The sequence below is a fragment of the Tribolium castaneum genome, chromosome 4 (assembly GCF_031307605.1).
Source record: "Tribolium castaneum strain GA2 chromosome 4, icTriCast1.1, whole genome shotgun sequence".
Taxonomy (NCBI): domain Eukaryota; kingdom Metazoa; phylum Arthropoda; class Insecta; order Coleoptera; family Tenebrionidae; genus Tribolium; species Tribolium castaneum.
The window spans coordinates 4,268,107-4,288,999 of NC_087397.1; the positions used below are offsets into that span (position 1 = coordinate 4,268,107).

General features: G+C 38.4%; 9 protein-coding genes across 10 annotated transcripts in view; 4 read left to right on the forward strand and 5 right to left on the reverse strand.

Moving 5' to 3' along the window:
- The first annotated feature begins 97 nt into the window (after positions 1 to 97).
- Tbcb (Tubulin-binding cofactor B) lies at positions 98 to 1,307 on the forward strand. Of its 2 annotated transcripts, XM_064356045.1 has the most exons (5): positions 98 to 306; positions 360 to 630; positions 683 to 899; positions 947 to 1,067; positions 1,139 to 1,307. In XM_064356045.1, exons 1-4 carry the CDS (start codon positions 187 to 189, stop codon positions 1,062 to 1,064), a joined length of 726 nt encoding a protein of 241 aa, XP_064212115.1. In that variant the 5' UTR covers positions 98 to 186; the 3' UTR covers positions 1,065 to 1,067; positions 1,139 to 1,307. The 2 variants fall into 2 exon arrangements, with proteins under 2 accessions (XP_064212115.1, XP_968339.1); XM_963246.4 differs by lacking the exon at positions 1,139 to 1,307 and having other exon boundaries at positions 947 to 1,137.
- On the reverse strand, positions 1,296 to 3,115 carry Tango4 (Transport and Golgi organization 4). The gene is made up of 6 exons (XM_963174.5): positions 3,003 to 3,115; positions 2,804 to 2,951; positions 2,394 to 2,751; positions 1,847 to 2,346; positions 1,598 to 1,799; positions 1,296 to 1,546 (listed from the first exon to the last, which is right to left on the reverse strand). Exons 2-6 carry the CDS (start codon positions 2,917 to 2,919, stop codon positions 1,355 to 1,357), a joined length of 1,368 nt encoding a protein of 455 aa, XP_968267.1. The 5' UTR covers positions 2,920 to 2,951; positions 3,003 to 3,115; the 3' UTR covers positions 1,296 to 1,354.
- A 97-nt stretch (positions 3,116 to 3,212) lies between these two features.
- On the reverse strand, positions 3,213 to 4,662 carry LOC656577 (uncharacterized protein). Its single transcript, XM_963098.4, has 2 exons — positions 4,511 to 4,662; positions 3,213 to 4,458 (listed from the first exon to the last, which is right to left on the reverse strand). Exon 2 carries the CDS (start codon positions 4,428 to 4,430, stop codon positions 3,498 to 3,500), a length of 933 nt encoding a protein of 310 aa, XP_968191.1. The 5' UTR covers positions 4,431 to 4,458; positions 4,511 to 4,662; the 3' UTR covers positions 3,213 to 3,497.
- A 166-nt stretch (positions 4,663 to 4,828) lies between these two features.
- LOC656494 (uncharacterized protein) lies at positions 4,829 to 5,646 on the forward strand. The gene is made up of 3 exons (XM_963020.4): positions 4,829 to 5,108; positions 5,158 to 5,279; positions 5,327 to 5,646. The coding sequence occupies exons 1-3, from the start codon at positions 5,088 to 5,090 to the stop codon at positions 5,610 to 5,612; spliced, it is 429 nt and encodes a 142-aa protein (XP_968113.1). The 5' UTR covers positions 4,829 to 5,087; the 3' UTR covers positions 5,613 to 5,646.
- Positions 5,647 to 5,925: 279 nt separating this feature from the next.
- Positions 5,926 to 6,886, reverse strand: LOC656410 (prefoldin subunit 3). The gene is made up of 3 exons (XM_962943.5): positions 6,746 to 6,886; positions 6,269 to 6,666; positions 5,926 to 6,224 (listed from the first exon to the last, which is right to left on the reverse strand). The coding sequence occupies exons 1-3, from the start codon at positions 6,824 to 6,826 to the stop codon at positions 6,134 to 6,136; spliced, it is 570 nt and encodes a 189-aa protein (XP_968036.1). The 5' UTR covers positions 6,827 to 6,886; the 3' UTR covers positions 5,926 to 6,133.
- Positions 6,887 to 6,913: 27 nt separating this feature from the next.
- On the forward strand, positions 6,914 to 8,520 carry S2P (site-2 protease). The gene is made up of 2 exons (XM_962868.4): positions 6,914 to 7,055; positions 7,100 to 8,520. The coding sequence occupies exons 1-2, from the start codon at positions 6,981 to 6,983 to the stop codon at positions 8,486 to 8,488; spliced, it is 1,464 nt and encodes a 487-aa protein (XP_967961.1). The 5' UTR covers positions 6,914 to 6,980; the 3' UTR covers positions 8,489 to 8,520.
- LOC656246 (uncharacterized protein) lies at positions 7,094 to 8,981 on the reverse strand. The gene is made up of 2 exons (XM_962787.4): positions 8,807 to 8,981; positions 7,094 to 8,761 (listed from the first exon to the last, which is right to left on the reverse strand). The coding sequence occupies exons 1-2, from the start codon at positions 8,843 to 8,845 to the stop codon at positions 8,543 to 8,545; spliced, it is 258 nt and encodes an 85-aa protein (XP_967880.1). The 5' UTR covers positions 8,846 to 8,981; the 3' UTR covers positions 7,094 to 8,542.
- A 63-nt stretch (positions 8,982 to 9,044) lies between these two features.
- Positions 9,045 to 15,345, forward strand: Sobp (Sine oculis-binding protein). Its single transcript, XM_962708.5, has 4 exons — positions 9,045 to 9,178; positions 11,715 to 11,847; positions 14,166 to 14,341; positions 14,388 to 15,345. The coding sequence occupies exons 1-4, from the start codon at positions 9,107 to 9,109 to the stop codon at positions 15,246 to 15,248; spliced, it is 1,242 nt and encodes a 413-aa protein (XP_967801.1). The 5' UTR covers positions 9,045 to 9,106; the 3' UTR covers positions 15,249 to 15,345.
- A 1,540-nt stretch (positions 15,346 to 16,885) lies between these two features.
- The window catches only part of jeb (jelly belly), a 34,209-nt gene continuing 30,201 nt past the window's right edge, over positions 16,886 to 20,893 (reverse strand). The window contains exon 3 of the mRNA XM_008203287.3: positions 16,886 to 20,341. Coding sequence (XP_008201509.1) covers positions 20,282 to 20,341 — 60 coding nt within the window. The 3' untranslated portion in view covers positions 16,886 to 20,281. The remainder of the gene's footprint in view (positions 20,342 to 20,893) is intronic.

A 20,893-nucleotide genomic window follows, 5' to 3' on the forward strand; every position in this document is an offset into this window, starting at 1 on the left:
AAATTTCTAATTTATATGCAGTTAAATTAGTTTGGGCTAATTTATTACGTATTATTTGTATTAAAAATATCGAACCAATATTAATTTTTGGTTGGATTGGTTGTCTACCCTGACACCAGAAAACAAAAAAATTATTAGTCATTTTTCACATTTTTCAAATTGAATTTTGTTGATTATTCATGCGGTATGGCCGATTTTAAAGTAATTACATCTGATTTTGTGAGACTTCACATAAGCACTTCGAAAGACGATGTTTCGTTTGAAGAAAAGCGATTTCCTAAGGACATAACCATATCGGACCTAAAGGTACAAATTTTTGCATTTTCTGACGAAGTCGGATCGCAACTTCAATATTTCAGGCAAAACTCGAGTTAATAACAGGAGGCAATTGCAATACGATGCAAATTGAAGCGTACAACAAGGATAATAAGCACATTTGTTCACTTTCAAACAATGAGGCTTTGCTTGGTTCTTATCCCTTGGACGATGGAATGAGACTACACGTGATTGACCAGTTTAATATACGCAATGAGCTTGATTTTGGAGATGTGCCTAAATATGAGTTACCCGAGGAAGAGTACAATAAAAAGACAGATTCAGTCAAGGCATTTTTAATGAAAAATAAAATGGGTAAATTGCCACCAAAACCCAAGATTTTCCAGAATAAATTGTAAATTTTCAGGGCAATATAACGAGGAGAATATAAAAAAGAAAGAAAAGCAAATGTCAGAGGAAAAACAACTGGCAGAAAGCACGCCAATTGGTTCAAGATGCAAAGTTACTGTAGCCAATGCTCCCTGCAGACTTGGCACTGTGATGTACACAGGGCCTGTTGAGACCTTACCTGGATATTGGATAGGGGTCAAGTATGACGAACCTTTGGGCAAAAACGATGGAACGTAAGTTACGACCATCAGTTGAAAAAAAATTCTAGCTTTTGTTGCAGATTTAAAGGCAAGAAATATTTTGAATGTGCTAATAATTATGGCGCCTTTGTTAAGCCACACAACGTTGAATGTGGCGACTTCCCTGAGGAAGATTACGACTTGAACGAGGAAATATGATTGGTAACAAGCATTCCAAATTCGCAAACGAATTAATTTATTGTTTTTATCAAATTAAAAATTATTTATCGTAGAGCATTTTAACCTTTACCCTCACGATTTTACATCTAGAAAATCGTAAGTTTTGTGCACTTCTGCGATTATTAATGGTCTAGAAATGTCAAATGGTTTGATTAATTTTCGGAAAATTTGATAAATAATGCAAAGTTGGGTAAAATTAAAACTTTTTAGTAGCTCATAAAATTTTATTTATTATTTTTATAAAAATACAAATTATTTTAATCATAGAATTAGAATTTCCTCCGTTTCAAAATATCGGGTTTCCAGTTAATCGGATGCGTTTCTTCAGTCGCAGTTTCATCCTCTTTGTAGATTTTGATGGTCTTGTCAGCTTCAGTTGTGATTAATCTTGAGCCAGAATTGTCGAAAATCATTGAGAATATTCCAGCTTCACTGTCCATTGACCCAGGTTGTACTGGGGCCTAAAAATGTAACATTAATCGATTGACTTCCTTCAAAGTTACAAAAATTACTTGTAATCTTTGGAAATTGTAACCGGTCCTCCAATCCCAGAAATGTAAAGTTCCATTATCGCCCCCTGAAACCAGGACGCCTTCTGGATTGACAGCGAGACAATTAACAATAGCATTATGACCGGACAAATTCTGTATGAATTTCCCGTCAGGACATTTCCACTGTTTTATGTTATCGGGTGAGCCCGACGCGAACATGTTCCTACAAATAATAAAATAATTACAAAAAAAATAATTAAACAATCGTACAAAGTCGGGTGGAGAATCACATCTCTAACGCTCTTTTTGTGATTGGTAAGCGTACAAATTGATTTCCCAGCTGCCAGGTCCCATAATCTGATTGTGGTATCATGAGATCCTGTGATAACTTGAGGTTCGGAGGCTTGCGCCACCACGCTAGCTACAGTATGCGTGTGGCCGGTCAAAGTGTGAACATTTGCTTTCGTCCTCATGTCCCAAACCCGGGCTGTTGAATCACGCCCTGCTGTTAATAAAACATCGATTGTGGGGTGAAGCGCTAGAGAGTATACAGCCGATAAATGGCCATGGTAATGTCTAATGACTTTGTTGTACTCCAAATCCCAACACTTGACCTGTCTGTCTTCACCGCAACTGAACAAATAAGGGTGTCTACTGCTCACAGCCAACCCTCTGACCGTGCTCACATGCCCAGTTAGGGACACTTTCAACTGCCCACTTGCCAGGTCCCAGATTTTTATTATTCGGTCCGCTGCGCCGGTCGCAAACCACTAACAAAAAAACGGTAACAAATTTGCTGCCAACAAAAATTTTATACCTCATTTCCTGGCTCCACCGAAACACACCTGACCCACCCCAAATGCCCCGCAATCACCCTGTATAGCTTCCAAGGGGCGTGCCATTTCGGCTTTGGCATTGTGGGGACTTTTTTCATTAAATTGGCGAGCTGGTTTTGTGTGTTATTTTGGACGCTTCGTGTCATCAAACTTGTGTCAGTGTACGGTACAACAGCCCCCTCGGTGTTTGGGGCCGCGTCGTCAGTGCGTGTGCCCGGTGGTGGGGGGTTTGGCCCAGCTTCTGCCTCCCGTAAGTGCTTCATAGCTTGCATTTTCTTAACGTCGTCAAAGACTAGGCCGTACAAGTCACGGGCTTTTATGGCTTTTCGCACCATTTCGCTATTTAATTCGTAATATTAAGGGCTGCTTGTTTTTGTGGTTTGTTACTCACGCTTTTTCGTCCACTGATGGCAGTAGTCCCTGGTTTGAGAGAAACATGTCGTGAGACCGTTTCAAGGAACGGAATACTAACGTATGTACGGAGTGTCTCTGCACGTCTTCGGTCATTGTGAAGACGAGTATTTAACTCCGGATATTTACTGAATTGTAATACTAGTAATTAATCTTCGGGTAAATAAACAAAATCGTACTTAACCTCTCTGCAAAAAATCACCAAATCCACCATTTGGTAACTTTTGGTTCGTAGAATAGACAGGAAAAGAAACTACTATTGACTCAACCGTGGAGGGAGTTTGAGTTTTTTTTTTTTTTAACCAAAAAATAGTTAATTTCCATACCAAATTGAATTGAATTTCTTATTTGGGTAGTTTTGGTCACAAAATAAAAGCACGCCAATTTTTTTAACATTTGTATTTTTCAACAATTATAAAAATAGATACGAGTTGTTTCACTTATAAATATTTCGTTATTAAGTCTACAATAAAATACATAGTTTTTTGACCACAAAACGCATCTAGTTTTTATCTGTACAAGTCCCAATGTCAACATTCCTGAGCCCAGATAAAAGCAATATTACACAAATTATTTACATTGTGAGTCGACTACAATAAAGTAGCTTTGCCTAGTGCCCCACTTTGCAGCGATGTGATTAAAAATGCAAACAGAATTATATAATGCAAAGAAACTTAATCCAACGGAGTGATCTTGACTGAAGATCCGCGAGATTTGCGATACCTTTGAAAGTCTCCTGCCTGGTAAGGTAATGCCCTCATATTACTTCTATAATATGGTACATCATACGGAGATATGTGTAATTGATTGATTGGTGGTGACCGATTTCGCCACAAAACCGCCAATAAAGAATAAAATCCACAAATGGTATTCGAAATTAAAGTCATAAAGTTGACAATAATTGGGGTGCAAACCCTGATAAGTCCTTGCGTTTCACGCAAAAGTTTCAGGAGATAGTCTAGAAGGTACTTGATGGTGTGTATCAAGAAAGTGATCAGTGTTGATAACAAAAGAACCATAAATATGGTGGCTTGTTTAATGTTGGGCCAAGTCAAGGTTTCAGTAAACAAGTTCCTCAACTGATCCTTGAAAAACTCCTGAAATTTTGCACCCAATTCACCCAAATTCTTCTGAGAAACGTCTTCAAAAATCTGAGTGGGAGTTATATTATGAACTGGAGTCTTCTCTCTGACTGGCCTCACAACTTCAAGCTTGACTCTAACTTCATTGTGGAAGAATTCAACGTTTTTGATTTTGTACCAAAAACTCCCAAAAACCTCTTCGTCCAGACTCACCCACAAATTGTAACCTGCCGGGGCCCCGATTGTTTTCGGCTCCGTGATACCAATCCACACATTTTTGGTAAAATGCTTCAAGCAGCGCTTCCTCACTGCTTTTAAATTCGCAATAAGGTCGTGTTCATCGTCGCATATTTTAATTACATCGCGGTACGAGTTCAAAGGTTCAACCAGCCTTTTTTCCAGAAACGTACCGATAAATAGGGAGCTCTTGAGCATGTGTTTTGCAAATTTGCGCACTCTTGTCTCCTCGTCATCGTCGGAAAGGCTTGCAGACGAATTTCGGCTGATTTCACTGATTTTTGTCATTTTTTACAACTGGGGTCTTGACGTGTTTCTAAGAACTGTTACGTAAGAACTACATTTGTGTACTTCCCCCAGTTACTTACGGGTGCTGAGTTGTCCAAACATAACAGATCAAAAGAAAAATACACTTATTTGCAACATTTTATTTACCAACAACTGTCACTTTTTTGACGTTACGTGACCCAGTGACATCTGTTAGGTATTAATAATAAATTAATTAAGAGTTTTACAACAAGACACCAACTTATTTTATTCAGAAACTGGTGTAAAACATTAATTTAATTAAAATGGTCCTCGTAAAGCTTGCATAAATTGTTAAATCAATAAATTGAGGAATGTTTTAAACCCGGCGCCGCACATCGAGTAACCAGTTGCCCAATGCCAGCAACCTAATAACCGCGAACGTTCCCAGTTAACGAAGTTTCTTTGAATTTGTGTTGTTGACGAAAACGCTGTTTTCAGCGTTTTATTTTATAATTTCCGTAAATTTGTTAATTAACCCGTTGAAAGGTGTTGTGACAGCTCCTAATTTGTCATTTTACCCACACAGTGTCAAAGCTCACCCAAAACTTGATACTTGAACGGTTGCGAGCCACAAATTCGTCCAAATCTTGTGATTTACACGTGTACAACCACCCATTTATTTAGCTGTTTTGCGAAATGTCGAATCCAACTTTCAAGGCAAGTTATCCGCCCCGACTTACCCTTTAACCTCAACTTTTCCCACTAGCCGTCCGAGGGAAAACGCGAGGAGTTCCGTAAGTACCTGGAGAAGAATGGGGTTATGGATGCCTTAACCAAGGTCCTCGTCAATCTTTACGAGGAGCCTGAGAAACCCGAAGATGCTTTAGAGTGACTATTGCACAATGTTTTGCCAGGAGTTTGATTTTTTTATTTAGGTACATTCGGGACCGCTTGGCCATGCAAGCAGGGATCGAGACCTTCGCTCAAATGAAAACGAAGATAGATGAGTACCAGGCCCGCGTTGAGGCTCTCAACCAAGAGTTGGAGGAGCTGAGGATCAGTATGGAGCCTCCAGCTCCGGCTGACGAGGAAGGCGCTCCCTTGGAGGAAGGTTTTGAGCCAACTGGGGGCGACGAGAACCCGCCGGAGGAGGCAGCGGCCGCGGCGGCGCCCTCTGAAGAGGCCCCAGCTGAACAGCCTCCAGAAAACGCCGACCAGTGATGCTCCTCTTTGCCATATTATACATTGTTTTTTATTTTTAGAATTTTATTTTTGTTCCTTTTATGAATTAATTTTTAGTTTGTTTTAGAATTGTGAAATTTTAAGACTTTAGTCGGTCTTCACATTGTACTTAACTCAACCTGTAAATTAATTCAGGTGATGCCTTAACTACCATTTTTGAGAAGCACTTTTATGTTCGTATATTGAATATTATGTGGACTGTTATTTGCAGTATTATTTTTTCATTTATAAAATTTTATGCACTTGGCAAAAGAAGTTTGAAGAAACAGTCTGTGTTTATTAGCAATTAAAGTTATTTCCTTATTAGAAATAGTTTTATTCACAGAAACGGGTTAAATAAAAGCTAAGTTATTAAATGCTCAAGCTGGAAGTAACATGTGATTTACATGCACTGTAAAAGTGCGAGCGCGAAAATATATTTTGCAAAACTGGACGATATAAAGCAGCAGTGACAGATCTTGTAACAAAATTAAAACAGTGCTAAATGGTCACTTGGAGCCTCATTTTGCCGCTGCTTTCGCAGCTTGGCGTCTCTTCACGTCCCAGTTGAACACTCTCGCCATATTGACCTCGGTTGTCGTAAACTGATCCCTGAAAATTGACTCAGCCTAAAGTAAACCCCAACAAAGCGTTACCTCAAAAAGTCGAGATCGTGTTCCACATATTTTAAATTCTTAGTAGCTGCAGCAATATTCTGCGTGAGCAGCTCCTGAGCATCTTTTAAACTATATTCAAGCATGACATTGGCCCCCAGCCACAGGAACACCGTCTCAGTTGGTGGCACTTTAGCTTTGGCGAAAACCTGTTCGCTGAGCAAAAACTGAGTCTCGAATTCGTTTTTCTGTTCGCCTAGTTTCTCAATCATCGTTAACGAACGCTTCAGCTCGGGGACTTGGTTCTGGAGCCGTTTTTTCTTCGACAATAAATTATATTCCATAAACTTATACTTGGCATGTTGGTTATCTAATTTTTTCAACACTTCTTCCACGTTTTTGTTGTTTTCGGGCCGCGCCATGTACGCATCCACATCTTCCTGAGACAGGAAAAATCATAAGGTCGGGATTGAGGTTACGTTTTTTCGAAAAACATGTGGACGGGGTTTCGACACTTACGACAAATTCGGCTTCGGGGATTCCAGCGTAGGACTTTTTGTCTCCCAGTTCTGTGTTATTTTCCGATTCTGACTGTTCCATTCTAGTTTTTGCAAAATTTACCCACTCCACCGACTAAACAATTGAAAGTTTGGTGGTTTTTATTTTATCAATTCGTTGCGTTGGTAGCCACCACTCTATTATGTGGGGTTAGGAAATTTAATAATTTTTTGAAAAATGAGTTAAAAACTTAAAAATGGACTTGATTTTTGGCTTAATGACAATAGCGGCGATTTACTTATGGGTTCTCTTCATGGACAGGTTTTTTAAAGTAAGTCGGAACACGTTTAGTGCCCTTAAAAACCACAATTTTAGTCATGTTCTCATTACGGATACATCCAATTTCTTAAAGGAACGGGCCTGGAGATCAAATTGTTCCAGTTTTCGTGGACCACGACAGCCTTTAATAAATTGCTGCTTAAGTGGGGCAGTCACAACACGAAATTTCTTAATTTGTGGTTTAATTTGGGGCTATGTGTGAGTTTAGTTTTGCTGCCTGCTTCGATCTACCTATTGTTAGTGGCTTTCTTCCAAAACTTTTTGTCTTCGGCAAGTGGCGAGGAAAGCATAATTCAGCCGGTAGTCCCGGGAATAAACCTTCCAGCATCCGAAATGGGTTACTACAGTTTAACTTTGCTAATCAGTTCGGTTTTGCACGAGCTAGGCCATGCGTTAGGGGCTGTGCAAGAAGACGTAAATGTGATCAATGTGGGCGCCAACGTAATTTTTATTTTGCCAGTGGCTTACGTTAACTTAAATTCCGACAAATTATTTTCTCTAAATCCTTGGAAAAGACTCAAGATTTTGTGCGCCGGAGTTTGGCACAACTTGCTAATTGCACTCGTAGCTTACTTACTCTACACTTCTCTACCGTCCGTTTTTTCACCGTTTTTCAACTTTGGTAAAGGAGTTGTGGTAACGGAATTTGAGGCAAAATCGCCAATTTTCGGAAATAGGGGTTTAAATGTTGGCGATTTAATTTTGAAAATTAATGATTGTGAGGTGGACGATGAAAATGCGTGGTACAAATGTTTAGTGGCTTTACGCACAAAAAAGCCCGCGTTTTGTATTGAGGGCGACGTTGTGCGCGATCTGGATGAGAGCGTTCATTTGAAACACTCCGAAAGTGGGATTGTAAGCTGCTGCCATTCAGAGAATAAAGGCAAATTGTGTTTTGAGTACTTGGATAGTAAAGACAGCATTTTGGAGCTGCCCCCTTACGCCTGTTTGCCTGGAAGACCTGCGATCGAAGCCTCGACAAATTTCTGCATATCTGACCCCCATGTTTGCCCCAAAGATACTTATTGTTTCAGACCGATTTTAACGAATAACACGAATTTGTTTAAAATCAAGCGAGTCAACAAAAACGACGTTATCTACATTGGGCCCGTGTCTGATCTTGTGAGGACAGTGACGGTGTCCTCATACGTCCCAAAATATTCGTTTTTAGGGACGCGAATTCCCGATGTTACTACCAAATTTCTAGGGTATTTAGCTATGTTTTCAATGGGGCTGGCTCTAGTTAATATCTTGCCCTGTCTGTTTATGGACGGCCAGCACATAACGAACACTTTGTTCCACATAATATTCGCGAGTCATTTGAGGACCACTCATATCAAGATTATTTCAGGCGTTGTGACCGCTTCTTTCACACTCTTGTTAGTGATTCACTGCGTTATTGTCATATGGACTAGACTTAATTAAATTGTTGAATAAAACCGTTTTTTATCTAACAAGTGTATTCATTTCAATCACAACCTATTTTGCCAAAGAAATGGTATTTTCCAGTTCCTTTAAACACCTTTCCCCGTACTTGATGTACATTTTAATAGTTATCTCATCCGTGTGATGAGCGTTGCTCCTGAAATCACGTCTTGCCCATTCCTTCAGCTCCTGCTGGTGCCCCTGATCGGGCACTTGCCGTATAGCCCTGAAGATTTTCCTGTAAAGATTCTTAACTTCTTGTTTCAAGATAAACTAAAATATAGGAATTATTCAAGATTTGGATATGAAACCGATTACGTGTTTCAAGCTAAGGGCGGGTTTTGCAATTTTGGACATTACACAATTTTGGGGTTGGTTTTGGTGCGCTTGCGCATTTGGTAGACTTGCGCGTTTTGAATTTGAAAGTGTGGCGGGAATACCCCACTTCGAGTACCAAAATAATCACAACATTATTGAAAAGCTCAGCTTGTAGTTCTCATCGAAATTTTCCTAGTGGCGCAGTATTAATGTGAAAAGTGATTTTGTCCGTCATTTATTGAGTCAGTAGTGCGTTTTGAATTTTTGGTTTTGGCCTTTTTGCACATTTGGTTTTCATTTATGGAAAAAAGTGGCGCCGAAGAAATTGCGAAAGTTACGATTAAAAAGGAAGTGCTTAACGATGATATAAAGGTGGGTTCAATTTTGCGATGTTTAATTAACAAGTCTGGTTTATTTTAAAAGCATACAGATTTACAATGTCGATTTAAAAATAGATTTCGTCATTGTTGATGTGTTCGTTCGGGAAAGAGGGGGCCAGAATGTATCCGATATAATATCATAAATATACATTTTATTTATATTTTTTTCTTGAGCGTTTTGATTATTTTTCGTGTCGATTGTGTTAAAATTTAAATGCGTTGTAGGCTTGAGCACGGGCCTAACATGGATGTGTAACATGAACGCGATACCTGATATGGGGGTATCAAATGGCAGATGGCGTGCAACTGATACCCATCAGCCAGACATCGTAAATACACGTTATTTTATATCCTTGCATCTCGCTGGATATTCCGTTGATGCTCTACAAATCATACTTCTCAAAACATGTTTATTATTTTAATTTAAGCGGCTAACAGACAAGCAAATAACCTTTATTTAAACAATTACCCATCATTAGAGCTGGCCAAATAAACATTTTTCCTTTACAAGGATCCCAATCGCCGCTTCACCTCAAGTTACCCACACTGCTACCAGTTTAGCAATGCCATTATTACCGGAATCAATTTTTCAAAGTTCAAATTCAAATACAAAAAAAACTAAATTGTGTTTGGAACCTACTAACTAAAAATCTTTATTAATTATATTTTATGTTATTCATTCAGTTGTTGCAAAAAAATAGTGGAGCCTTCAGAGACAGACTATGGAACAATCATGAATTAATAAAAAAAAATTCGTATGTTCCCTAAACGTACATCAAGCTCCGAAGGTGGTCTGTTTGATATATTTAACAATTTTGCTTCTTTATATTTATTATAACAAATCTTATAAATTGGCTTACAAAAAACTAGGGCACATATAAACATATCTCTCTGTCAATCCATTCTTGAATCTTTTTTTTAATTTTTTTTTCTCAAATATTTTTCTAAAAACAAATCGTGGGAGTTGGAAAAATGTAATTTTTTTCTATCAATATTTTGTTTGTAATACGTATTTGTAAAAGCTTCTGTAATTATTTCCATACATAGCAAAACTGGGTTCATCTGGTATAATAGATCCAAATTGGTTTAAAGTGTCGAGAAAAGAGATAGAATCGAGTAGAGGAAAGATTAAGTTACAAGAGCATATTTAAGATCGATACTATCATCAGGTAGTAACATTTTCAAAATGATTTAAAAAAAAATACGAAGTAATTATCGTAGAAAAGGTCAGAGGCAAAATCGCAGCACGTTTGCGGTTATTAACTGTTATTTGTTAATTGGAAGGCATATACATCTGTCCAAAGGCTTTTAGTTATTCAAGTAACATAATTCCTGTATTTATTAGATCGAAACTAAACCCCCTCAAATTTTGTTTATGTAACACCGTATTTTGCAAATTAGTATGTTTGAAAATCAATCCGATCTTTCAATTAATAAATCTGTGCAAATATCGGATTTCAGGTTCCGAAATACCATTATGAATCAGTAAAATAAAAATCCATTAATAACGTGTTCAAATATTTTTCGTTCGGTTTTATCTCATTTTCGTTCTAATGTTACTTTTGGTGGATTCGCCGCTAACATTTCAATAGGCGAACTCTTTGGCGGCAAAACTGTTCTGTCTGTATAATTAGAGACATTTTGAAAGTTGACACCACGGTGTCTGTTTACTACGCTGAACCAGCTACGCCCTCTTCGTCTCTTTAACTCCTCCGCAGAGGTGGGTATCCTGTTTCCATCAGGCTACACCTATATGTGCATTATGTACTCGTACAACTACATTAGCTGAATAAATCTAATCGCTATTACACAAGGGTCTAAAAATTACGCCATGAAAGCCATAGATATGTATTTTCTAGATCGTAATAAATTTATGAATTAATTACCCTTCCGTTCCAACGGATTGAATTTCTCGGCTTCAGCAACTGCATAGTTTTCACTTTACTTACTTTAAGTTACGATTTTTTAGGTATTCACCAGGTGCATCTAACTTCCTGTTATTTCACCTATAATTGAGACTGGAATTTAGGAAAAAAAGTTAAATTTTTGGCCGTAGGCCCGTGCCGTCGGTTCGCACCTGGTGAAGTTGATTCGCCTCGAAGTGGCGTTTGTTCTCGAGATGGAGAGACTATCGTTTTCACAAACTGCAACAACTCCTTATATTAAAACTGCATGTAGAGTGCGAACATGATCTGCAGGAATGAAACCAGGGTGTTTTATTTCGCCTTCTCTTAGACGAGCATCGGGTAACTCCGACTATTAATAACCACTTCGTTTAATTAAAATAAGCAAGCAGACACCCTCCTGTTTTGCATTTTAAGAAACAGCTATGTTATTCCGACGAGTGTGGAATAAAATTCCGTTTTAATCGCTGCTTTGTCACGAGATGGCAATGTTTTATGGATTTTTTTCCTTGATAAGATTTTATTAGTAATAACACGAAAATGTTTCCAGGCTAATTAACAAATTCTAAAGATATCTGCCGGTGATAAAATTCTCGTAAAGGAATCATTGTTCATGTGTTGCAGGAATTTGCTGAAACAGCCATGAATGAGCTCCTAGGCTGGTACGGATATGCCAATAACAATCACAGGGATGCACGTGCTTGCAAGTCGCATTCCGGAAGCAACAGCTCCGGACCCCCGTCTCCCAAATTCAACGGTAATTGCTTTACTTATGTATGTGTCAAATTACCATCATTTTCAGTAGCTGGGCTTATAAATATGATTTTCTAAAATCTTGCAACAAAACTGCTGAAAATGTAAACGTAATTCAAGCTGTAATTTAAACTTCGCAAATGGTGTTTGAATTCGCTATGTTATACTTAGATTCAATTATTACGTTTTGCGCGTGAAAAAGCTCTAATGAGAAATACAGCTCTGTTTCACCTGAAAAACTTACGATTGTCTATGTTGTGGTGGAAGAAAATTTTCAGCTAGTTTTTATTTCCACATTATTGCGAAATAATAAAGCTCGAATTTTTAATTTAAAAACTTCGAAAACCAGGTTTTATTTCATCAGACCTCATTATGCTCAATCAATGATCGTAATTACAAGAATGTTAATCAGTATTAAATTCCTCGTTAGAATTATGAATATTCAAATTACATGCGCCGACCATTCAATTATTTTGTTTTTCACCGTGCATTGAATGCACCCAGAGTTATCGAAACTCCCTAATTGTCATTTCCACATTTATCGATGAAATGAAAATTTGTGACTGCAATATTCGTGATAACTCCTGGACCTCATGCAGTTTCTAAAACATAATCATTTGTGACACCTGTATAATGCACGAAGCTGACTTGTATGCATGTTGGTGGGCGCAAAAAGGGCACATTGTGTGAGCCGCTGAACGAATTTCCTTTGTGCGAATAAGTTTTATCGATAATTTCCTCGAACCATGCTTCAGCATGTGTGCTATTCGTGGAATTCCATACCAATCAAAATATTTCGAACCTTCTTCACGCTTTAAAGTCCACAATTAATATCAGATTGATGAAAAGCTTTCATTGGGCTTTGCTGCAAGGGGTGGAGTTCCCGGAAATACAGTGCCCAGCACCGTCGCTATAATTAATCAAAAATGCCCCCGTCATTTGGTGGGTGTCGAAGGGTTGCGGAATTTTTCGCTTTGAGGCGCATCTGAAAGATAATCCGAGCGGCTATTTCGAGACGGTGTAATATTAGCCTGCACACTTTTACGCCAACTTTGAGTTATAGTATAGGGAAGGTTCATTTGATCTTTGGCCACGTGCGACCGAATCAAAACATCGCATTATGCGGGATTTTACCAGAATTAAACCGGGAAATGGTTTATTTGCTTAGGCTTTGAAGTTGCTCACTTTCGGCATTCGACCCTTGCGGCGAATTATGCAGTTATTTTCATCGCTAAATAAAATGCTGCTGTACTACGCAAAAGAGTGAGAGTGGCGGAGCTGATGCTCGTTTTGGCTCAAACAAGGGAAATTTGAGGGAAATGGGGTCAAGGAGGACTGTGTTGGCTGAAAAGTCTCATGATGAAATTACTCCCAACATATTAGGCACGCGAATTAAAAACTTTAACACTTATCTACACTGCAACTTATTTTTAAACTACACTAAATGAGTTTATAACCTTCTATTAAAGTTAGGACTGCTAAAACTTGTCCGTTACCTATTTAAGTTTTTAGCGATGGAGAATAAACTGGAAACAGTCTTCCAAATGCAACTAATTCGAAAATATTGTTTGTTTGTTGTTTGCTCATTATCACATATCCGGTTGAAAATGTTAAAATGGTTTTTACTCCACTAACAAACCAGTATTTTTACAATTTTGGCCATAAATATTATTTTAAATAAAACATTATTTTAAGCTTTTAGCATTATTTTGTTAAATAAATCATGTGGTAATTAGTATTATGAAAGTTGAAAAATAGAGAATTACTCTTTAAAACATTTTTTTCTTTTAACTTACAAAATATCATGAGACAGTGTGAATTAAACAAAATCACCCCAAACGACATGGGATCCGTACGTCTATGCAATTTTATTTATATTCATCGAATTACATGTGTTATCGCTATTATCTGTAATAATTTTGAAAAATTAATGAGCCGTAAGAATCTCTCTGAAGAACAGTCATGCGGAAAGTTATTATTTATGCCTCATCCAAATGCTTTTTTCAGTTTAGAATAAAATGATCAGCTTTAAGGCAAATAATTCATCGTGATAGAAGTCTGAGCTATAAGAGAATTAAATAAAACATTTTTTGCTATGGTGATTTTTTAATCCAAAAACGAGCGTCCCTGCTTTACTTTGTGATCGTGTTTTAATTACAATTCGCAATGTGGAGCTCCTTGTGCACTTTTACCGCTTTTATATTCAAAGCCTCGACAAATTAGATTATGTTTTCGATATTTTCATCATCGAACTTTGATTTTATTCGCCTTTGATAAAAAGCTTTGACAATATTTAAGTTCCTGGCAAAAACTCTCTTCCAGAGGGTTGCGGATGGTGCGGCAAAGCCGTCGACGAAAACACAGGCCTGTCTTCAGCAGCTGCAACATTCTGTTCCGAGCTGTGCTTCTCCCAGTCACGGAGGGCCAATTTCAAGAAAAACAAGACATGCGATTGGTGCAGACACGTCAGACATACGGTTTCGTACGTCGATTCCCAGGTAGTAAATTCAAACCACTAGCAAAGTTTACAATTTTTTATTTAAGGACGGGTCATCGCAGTTGCAGTTTTGTTCCGACAAATGTTTAAATCAGTACAAGATGCACATTTTCTGGCGCGAGACGCGGGCCCACCTTGAAATGCACCCCCACGTCCACGGGGAGGAGTCCTCCAGTGGGACTCTGATCACTCCCGATTTATGGATGAGCAAGTGCAAGTCGCCAGAAGTGCAAGTTTCGTCGCCGAGTTCATCCCCAAAACTGGGGGAAAACTCGCAACAAACGTCGCCTTTGCCACTGATCACTGTTGCACATCCCTCCAAACTGATGTCAGTGCAGGAAGCGGAGCCCAAAAGACACCGAAATAAAGTACAAAAGAAAAAAAAGAGAAACGTTAATTTGCCGAGCTGCACTAGCACGAATAAGACTTTCTCGAGTGATATGCCCCAGGATTTGCGGATAAGACATACCCCCACTGATTTCGAAGCCAATAGACTTAATTCAGAGGATGCTAATAAGACACAGCCAGAAGGGGCCTCCAGATTGAGCCAAACACAGTATTTTTGTAATTCCGAAGCTGCAGCCCATAGAAAATTGATGGATAATTTAGTGCCACCACCTACAATTTTGGTTCCTTATCCTCTTATACTGCCTCTACCGCTTCCAATTCCCATTCCCATTCCTTTACCTTTTCCAAAGGGTCTCTTGAATAAAGTTAGGGACGATGGCGGGAAATCCCAAGATGCGTCATGTCAGACGGGAGAAGAGTTAATTTCTAGTCAAATTGTGAGTGAGAAGGTTGAAGACAACACGGGAATAAATAGTATTAGGCCTCTTAGGAAAAGAAAACGTATTGTAGAGAAAAAATCCAAGTTTCTACTCAAGAACAAGAAAATACTGTCCACTTGAATATTCGTACGCTTATTGGAATCATTTTCGTATCTCTTCTTTTGCTAATTTGCTATTGTACATACATATCGGTATAAATAAAATTAGTAGAAATGTACACGCTTTTTTGTAACACGCAAGATAAAGAAGTTAAATTAATGTAGAAAATATTTTTCTTTGATACTTCATGTTTTTTCTGTGTTAGTTAATGTAATATTTTCTTTCTTTTTTTCATTTTAAAAACTTTGTGACTAAATTTTGTCCAAATCTCTTGAAATGAAAGAGTTTCTGGATCACAAACGAGCTAACTTGTCCATAATTGTTTGAAATAACGTTATAACATTGTTTGATGATTTTGTAACTTGTGAACACAAATAACTAAGGTTCTGATTAAAAAAATCGAAAGCGGCTGATAGTGTCTGACATAAGAAATTGCCGGTAGTTTTAAAAGTTTTAACTTGTTGCAATCAAATCATCAAAAATACGAAGAAAACACATTAAAATAAAAATTTATTTTTCTACAAACTGTATTTAAGTATCGTTTCTTATAGAATTATAGAAACACACTGGAAAAATTAACATTATAGAAAAATATGCTATAAATTATTCAATTGTAAGCGCTGTGTGATTATTATAGTTTCTGACGTACGGTGAAAATACTGCACTGGAGAGAAATTTTGTGGCTGGTTTTTAGTAATTCTGGCTCATTGTGGGTCTCTCAGGGTATTCACCGAAAATCCGACAAATTTTCATTTTGTCGGTGAACAGAATACAAGTTGAGGTAACGCAATAAAACAGCATTTTCCAACTTTGCACTTTAGTGGGTTGCAACTGAACTTATTCGTCGTTTAAACTTCAGCAATAAATTCTTTCTAAAATATCTCTCCTAATAAATTAAGCCGTAAAAATTCAATGTAATTTGATGGTAATTCACTATTTTGCGCTGGTTTGAGGAAGACTCGATTAATTCATTGAACAGTGCAAGTTTAGTGTCTTTTGTTCACTTAAATTGGGTCAAGCTTTATAGCGCGAACATTTTTCTTACCTTCACTTACAAGATGATCTGCTGCGAACAAGAGAATCCACTTCATCGGGAGACTTACTACAGGTTTAGCTCCTACGGGGTTTTATCGGACGACAACAAAATGTTTATTATGATTGGCGAGATGGTCAGGGATGTCAAGGACTCTCGGAAAAAAATTATTCGGAGGGATGATACAATCGGAATGGCCATACGATAAAACTCTTATATTATATGAGCCAAACTAAACAAATTTGTATAGACGAGGTTTTTATGAACCACAAAAAGCGGCCAGATCTCGAATAACGCAGTGACCCAGTCTGGGAAATTACACAAATTGGGGCTATCTTATTCAAATTATGAAGAAAGAAGCGAAATCATGGAACCAACTAATTCATTAAAGTACACCAAGCAAGAGCTGGACAATATTAACTTAATTAATTGAGTCAACGACAAGCATTATTGTTATTTCCAACTGTTATGAGAAAGGTTCTCTTTGTGCAGTTGTAAGAAGTAAAATGAAAATTAATTAATATTTGTATAGCCTTGTAACTGCTCAGTAGCTTTTTTACCAAACATTGGGTGGGGAAAATAATTTCTGGGGTGTTAGGGAGGGGTGAAGCATCAAGACAGCGGACAATTTTAAGACCATTTTATTGGCTGAGGCATTTATTGTACATTTATAATTATTTACTGTTATAATAATAATAGGTATGTATCAGGATAGATAGTTACCCCATACTCTTAGAGAGGTCGCGTGGACACTCTTCTGAACCGATTTTTATAATAGCGCACCTCCGATATCTAGTATAGTACATCGTATCGTATAATATTGTACATCATACTGTTTTAAATAGGCTAATAGTAAAATATACTCATTTACACATTAATAAGGTAGCGGTTGTCGGACGCTGAGGTGGTGAGACCCTTCGGCGTCGGTGTGAGAGACGACCCGGCGTCTTCGGAGAAACTATGACAGGCGCAGAATGATCAGTCAACAAATACCTATTTTTATTATTTTTCTTTATAAAAATATTTAGGCCGTCAGATTTAACTATTACAATAGGACTCCGCGGGTCTCACCGCCCACCTATCCGTTCAGTTTCGGGTCATCGGTGACAGGACAGGGGATGGGGCGGGAATGTTTGGTTGCGACAATTGACTAAACTAAGTGCGGAGGGGGCGGCGTGCCGCAGAGGCCACTCCGGCGAGTGTCGTGTGGGGCATGCCTCCGGTTTGTGCGTTAGTGCATGGTGACATCTATTATAATAGAACACATGTACCAAAATTTAGAGAGATCAGTGCAGATTTGTTGTTATTATAAACATTCATATGAACAGTTACTACGTTAGTTCAAAACTAAACACGTAAAAAATAAATATCTTCATATTTATAGAATATATTTTTATTACTTTTTTATATTATAATTTATGTGCAGGTGCCGTGTCGGGACTCCTTAAATGTTACACTAACCCATCCGGGGATCCGAAAGCATTTCGAACTTTCCTCAACTTAGCTCTAATTTTTGTACAAAAATAACCTGAACGCAACGTTGCCTACAATACAGGAACTTGTACTAAAAATTTCAAAACAATGCCTCACATTCGAAAATTACGTTTGAAATCGTCGCGGAGCGATCTCGGGGCTTGACGAAAGTGATTGTGTCTCTTTCACTTGCAGATTCCCAAAAGTAACTTTCAAATTTGCTTCGAACATAGTTAAAAATACTTATTGCAAGTTACACTTGATATATTCACTTATTACTTTGGTTACAGACTAGAAATTGACTAGAATAAGAAAACAGCTCCCTCGTGAACGCAAAGGTAATAGCGCACGTAGAAAAATAACTTTTAGTTTAAATTTAAGGAGTCTGCCGATTTATAAATATGATAAAAAGTCACACACAGTTAAACATTAGGAGAAAACACTGTAAAGTTTCAGTGGCAGGAATATATCACATTAAAAAACTCGGCTTTGCCGTTACTTCACATCACTTCAGCGCTGTAAAATCGTGCACTTAAAAAACGAATCGGAAAGAAACGATTAACCGAAATCAAGTCCAACATATACGAAGGAAAATTGGTGCATTAGTGCTCTTGTGCAGCAGTGCAGTTCTTATTCTACGTCAGGAACGATTCATTTTGAGAGTCCGTCGAAAATGTCTCCTCGGAGGCGATTTTCTCGGGTGATAGGAAGGATCGTGTGGGTAAGGAATGTGGAACATTATGCCTTTTGACCCTGAGAAACAACTAAAACCTATCTTTTTGTGTTTGTGTGTGTGGAAAAATAATTTTTCGAGGGTCTTGATTTTCCCTGTTTGGTTGTTTGCACGGCTGCAAGTGTTTTGACAGTTTAACTGTGTCAGTAGTAACAGCGAGTGCAATAATTCATCTCGTTGCTTTTTTCTCGATGATTAATAGGGATAGATTCCGAATTATAGAGGTTATTGACTCATGAACCGTTTCCAGTTGTTTTGAGTTCCAGAATCGATTTCCACACCGGAGTCTGTTGTAAACACTTGCAGCTATGGAAGTCTACGTATTTTAGCTACAAGCTAGGTTCGTAGGCCGATGCTTCGTTCATTTCGAGTCTCCTTAAATTAACAAAAAAAATCAGTACGTAACGGAAATGTGAACCGTCTTGTTCGGAAACGAAATTAATTGGCCAACTCTATTGTCTCGACTCGTGCATGCCCAAGAAGGATATTTTTCAGCGACCTTGCGTAGACCACAGCAATAAGTACAAAAATAAATCACTTTATCATCGGTACTTCATAAGCTATACGCGTTTTTAGTTTTTTTTAATTATATTATTAACAAAGTGCTCCGTCAGTAAGCTTACAGTCTAATTAGTTTTCATACTTTGAAACGAAAAACATCCCTCTTTACAAACTTTCGCATAAATCTTTAACAGTCAAATCATGTAACATCCTGCAAGAAAAACTTTAAAACCGTTGTTGGGAGTTTCGTCGACTACAGCGTTTAATGTCAGTTGATGGATTTCGGTGGCTCAGGATGATGTGAAAATCATCGCCCGATACCATTAACTGACATATTCGTTTTCTCTCTTTTTCGGGAACACTTCTGTGTAGTGATTAGTTTCCAAACAACGGCCCAGCCTCCGTGTTTTGATTACAGAATGTCGCTCCACGCCCTTGCTGATAAAACTTCTGAACAACAGCCAGGTTATCTAATAAAGTGCGTAATCATAAATATCTTACATCAAAAGCATGATTTTTCAATAAATAGTTGTACAATGCCACACTTAGTATAATAAACTACGACTAAGTACTTTTTTTGTAAATTTTCTTCTTTTCTACATGATTTATAAGTGCATATAGTGGCTGGCGTTGAGTGTTTTAGGGCTTTCCTGAGTGCTTTCAGAACTCTTTCCAAACAATTTAACGAGTCGAGACTGATTAAAATATAAGTCTCTCGTATTTTTTAGAATATTAACAATATTAACAGTGATAAATTTGTAACAAACAGGCTTTAACATATTCATTATTTTCTAAACAATTTGATTGACATTCGACACGCCTCCAAACGGCAAAGCTTGACAGTAACCTTCACCCTTTGTCGCCGTGTTAATTCTTATTTATGTTTTGGAAAAGAACCAACGCTACAGAGCACCAACTACTGGTCTGAATCTGCAAGAAAACGGGCTGTAATAGAAGGAATAAAAGTAGCTAAGGCCTTCTTCAGACGATCGAGGGAGGTTTGTTGGAGAGGCTCCTGTCGTTCTAGTGGAATGCACTATTTGGGAATGGTTACTACACAGCGAGCTGCAGCTCGTCGGGACCCACACACACCGACCACTACTTGGATACTTGTTAATGCTTCCTCCAGACCGAAAATTGTGTTTGTTTTTGATGAGCAAAGTCCCCTAGGTGGTGTGTCGTCCGCGGCTGCCACTTGCGAAGTCTTATTACTCTCTGAAGTATACGCTAGTCGGTGGGCGGAGGTGGGGCGATCTGAGGGACGCGCGGACCTGACTTTCGGGCGCCCCCCGGACCGCCCGGAGGCATGGGGGGTTAACGGCCGCGCGCCCACCGTAAAAGCGCGTCGGCTAATACGTCCAGGTGCGCTTTTGTCTGAAACAGAAATTGCAACGTTAGATGACCGAGCTGATGAGTAATTCCGGCGGAGAGGAGGAGCCGAGCATCCGCGGTAATGAATGGGGGCACCCACGTCTTAGACAGGACGACGCCGCGACGCCGACGTCAGGGCCAATGTTGGAACAGACGTGGGCGATAGATGTGACTAGTGTTGCTGGAACCATGTCAAGAGACACGGCTCATTCTATCTCGCCCTCGTTTCTGACACGGTCAACATGATCCGGAAAGGGGACACAATAACCGATTTCAGGACATAAACTTGCACAGCGGTTTTTTCTAGCCGAATATTTATGCACTGCTTCAAGAGATACCGCAGTAATCGCTTTAGCTTTGTTGAACAATTTATGGAACTATACCTCTTGGAAATATTTTTCGTTTATTGATATTCATTACTGCAACTAACAAGCTTTCGAGCTTTAAACGTGTCCCCAACACTTGTTCGAATTTAATTAAATATTTGCATCTACTAACTGCATTATTGTAAATTAACCCATAAACAACAACGCCCAACAAAGTTCCGAGTAATGT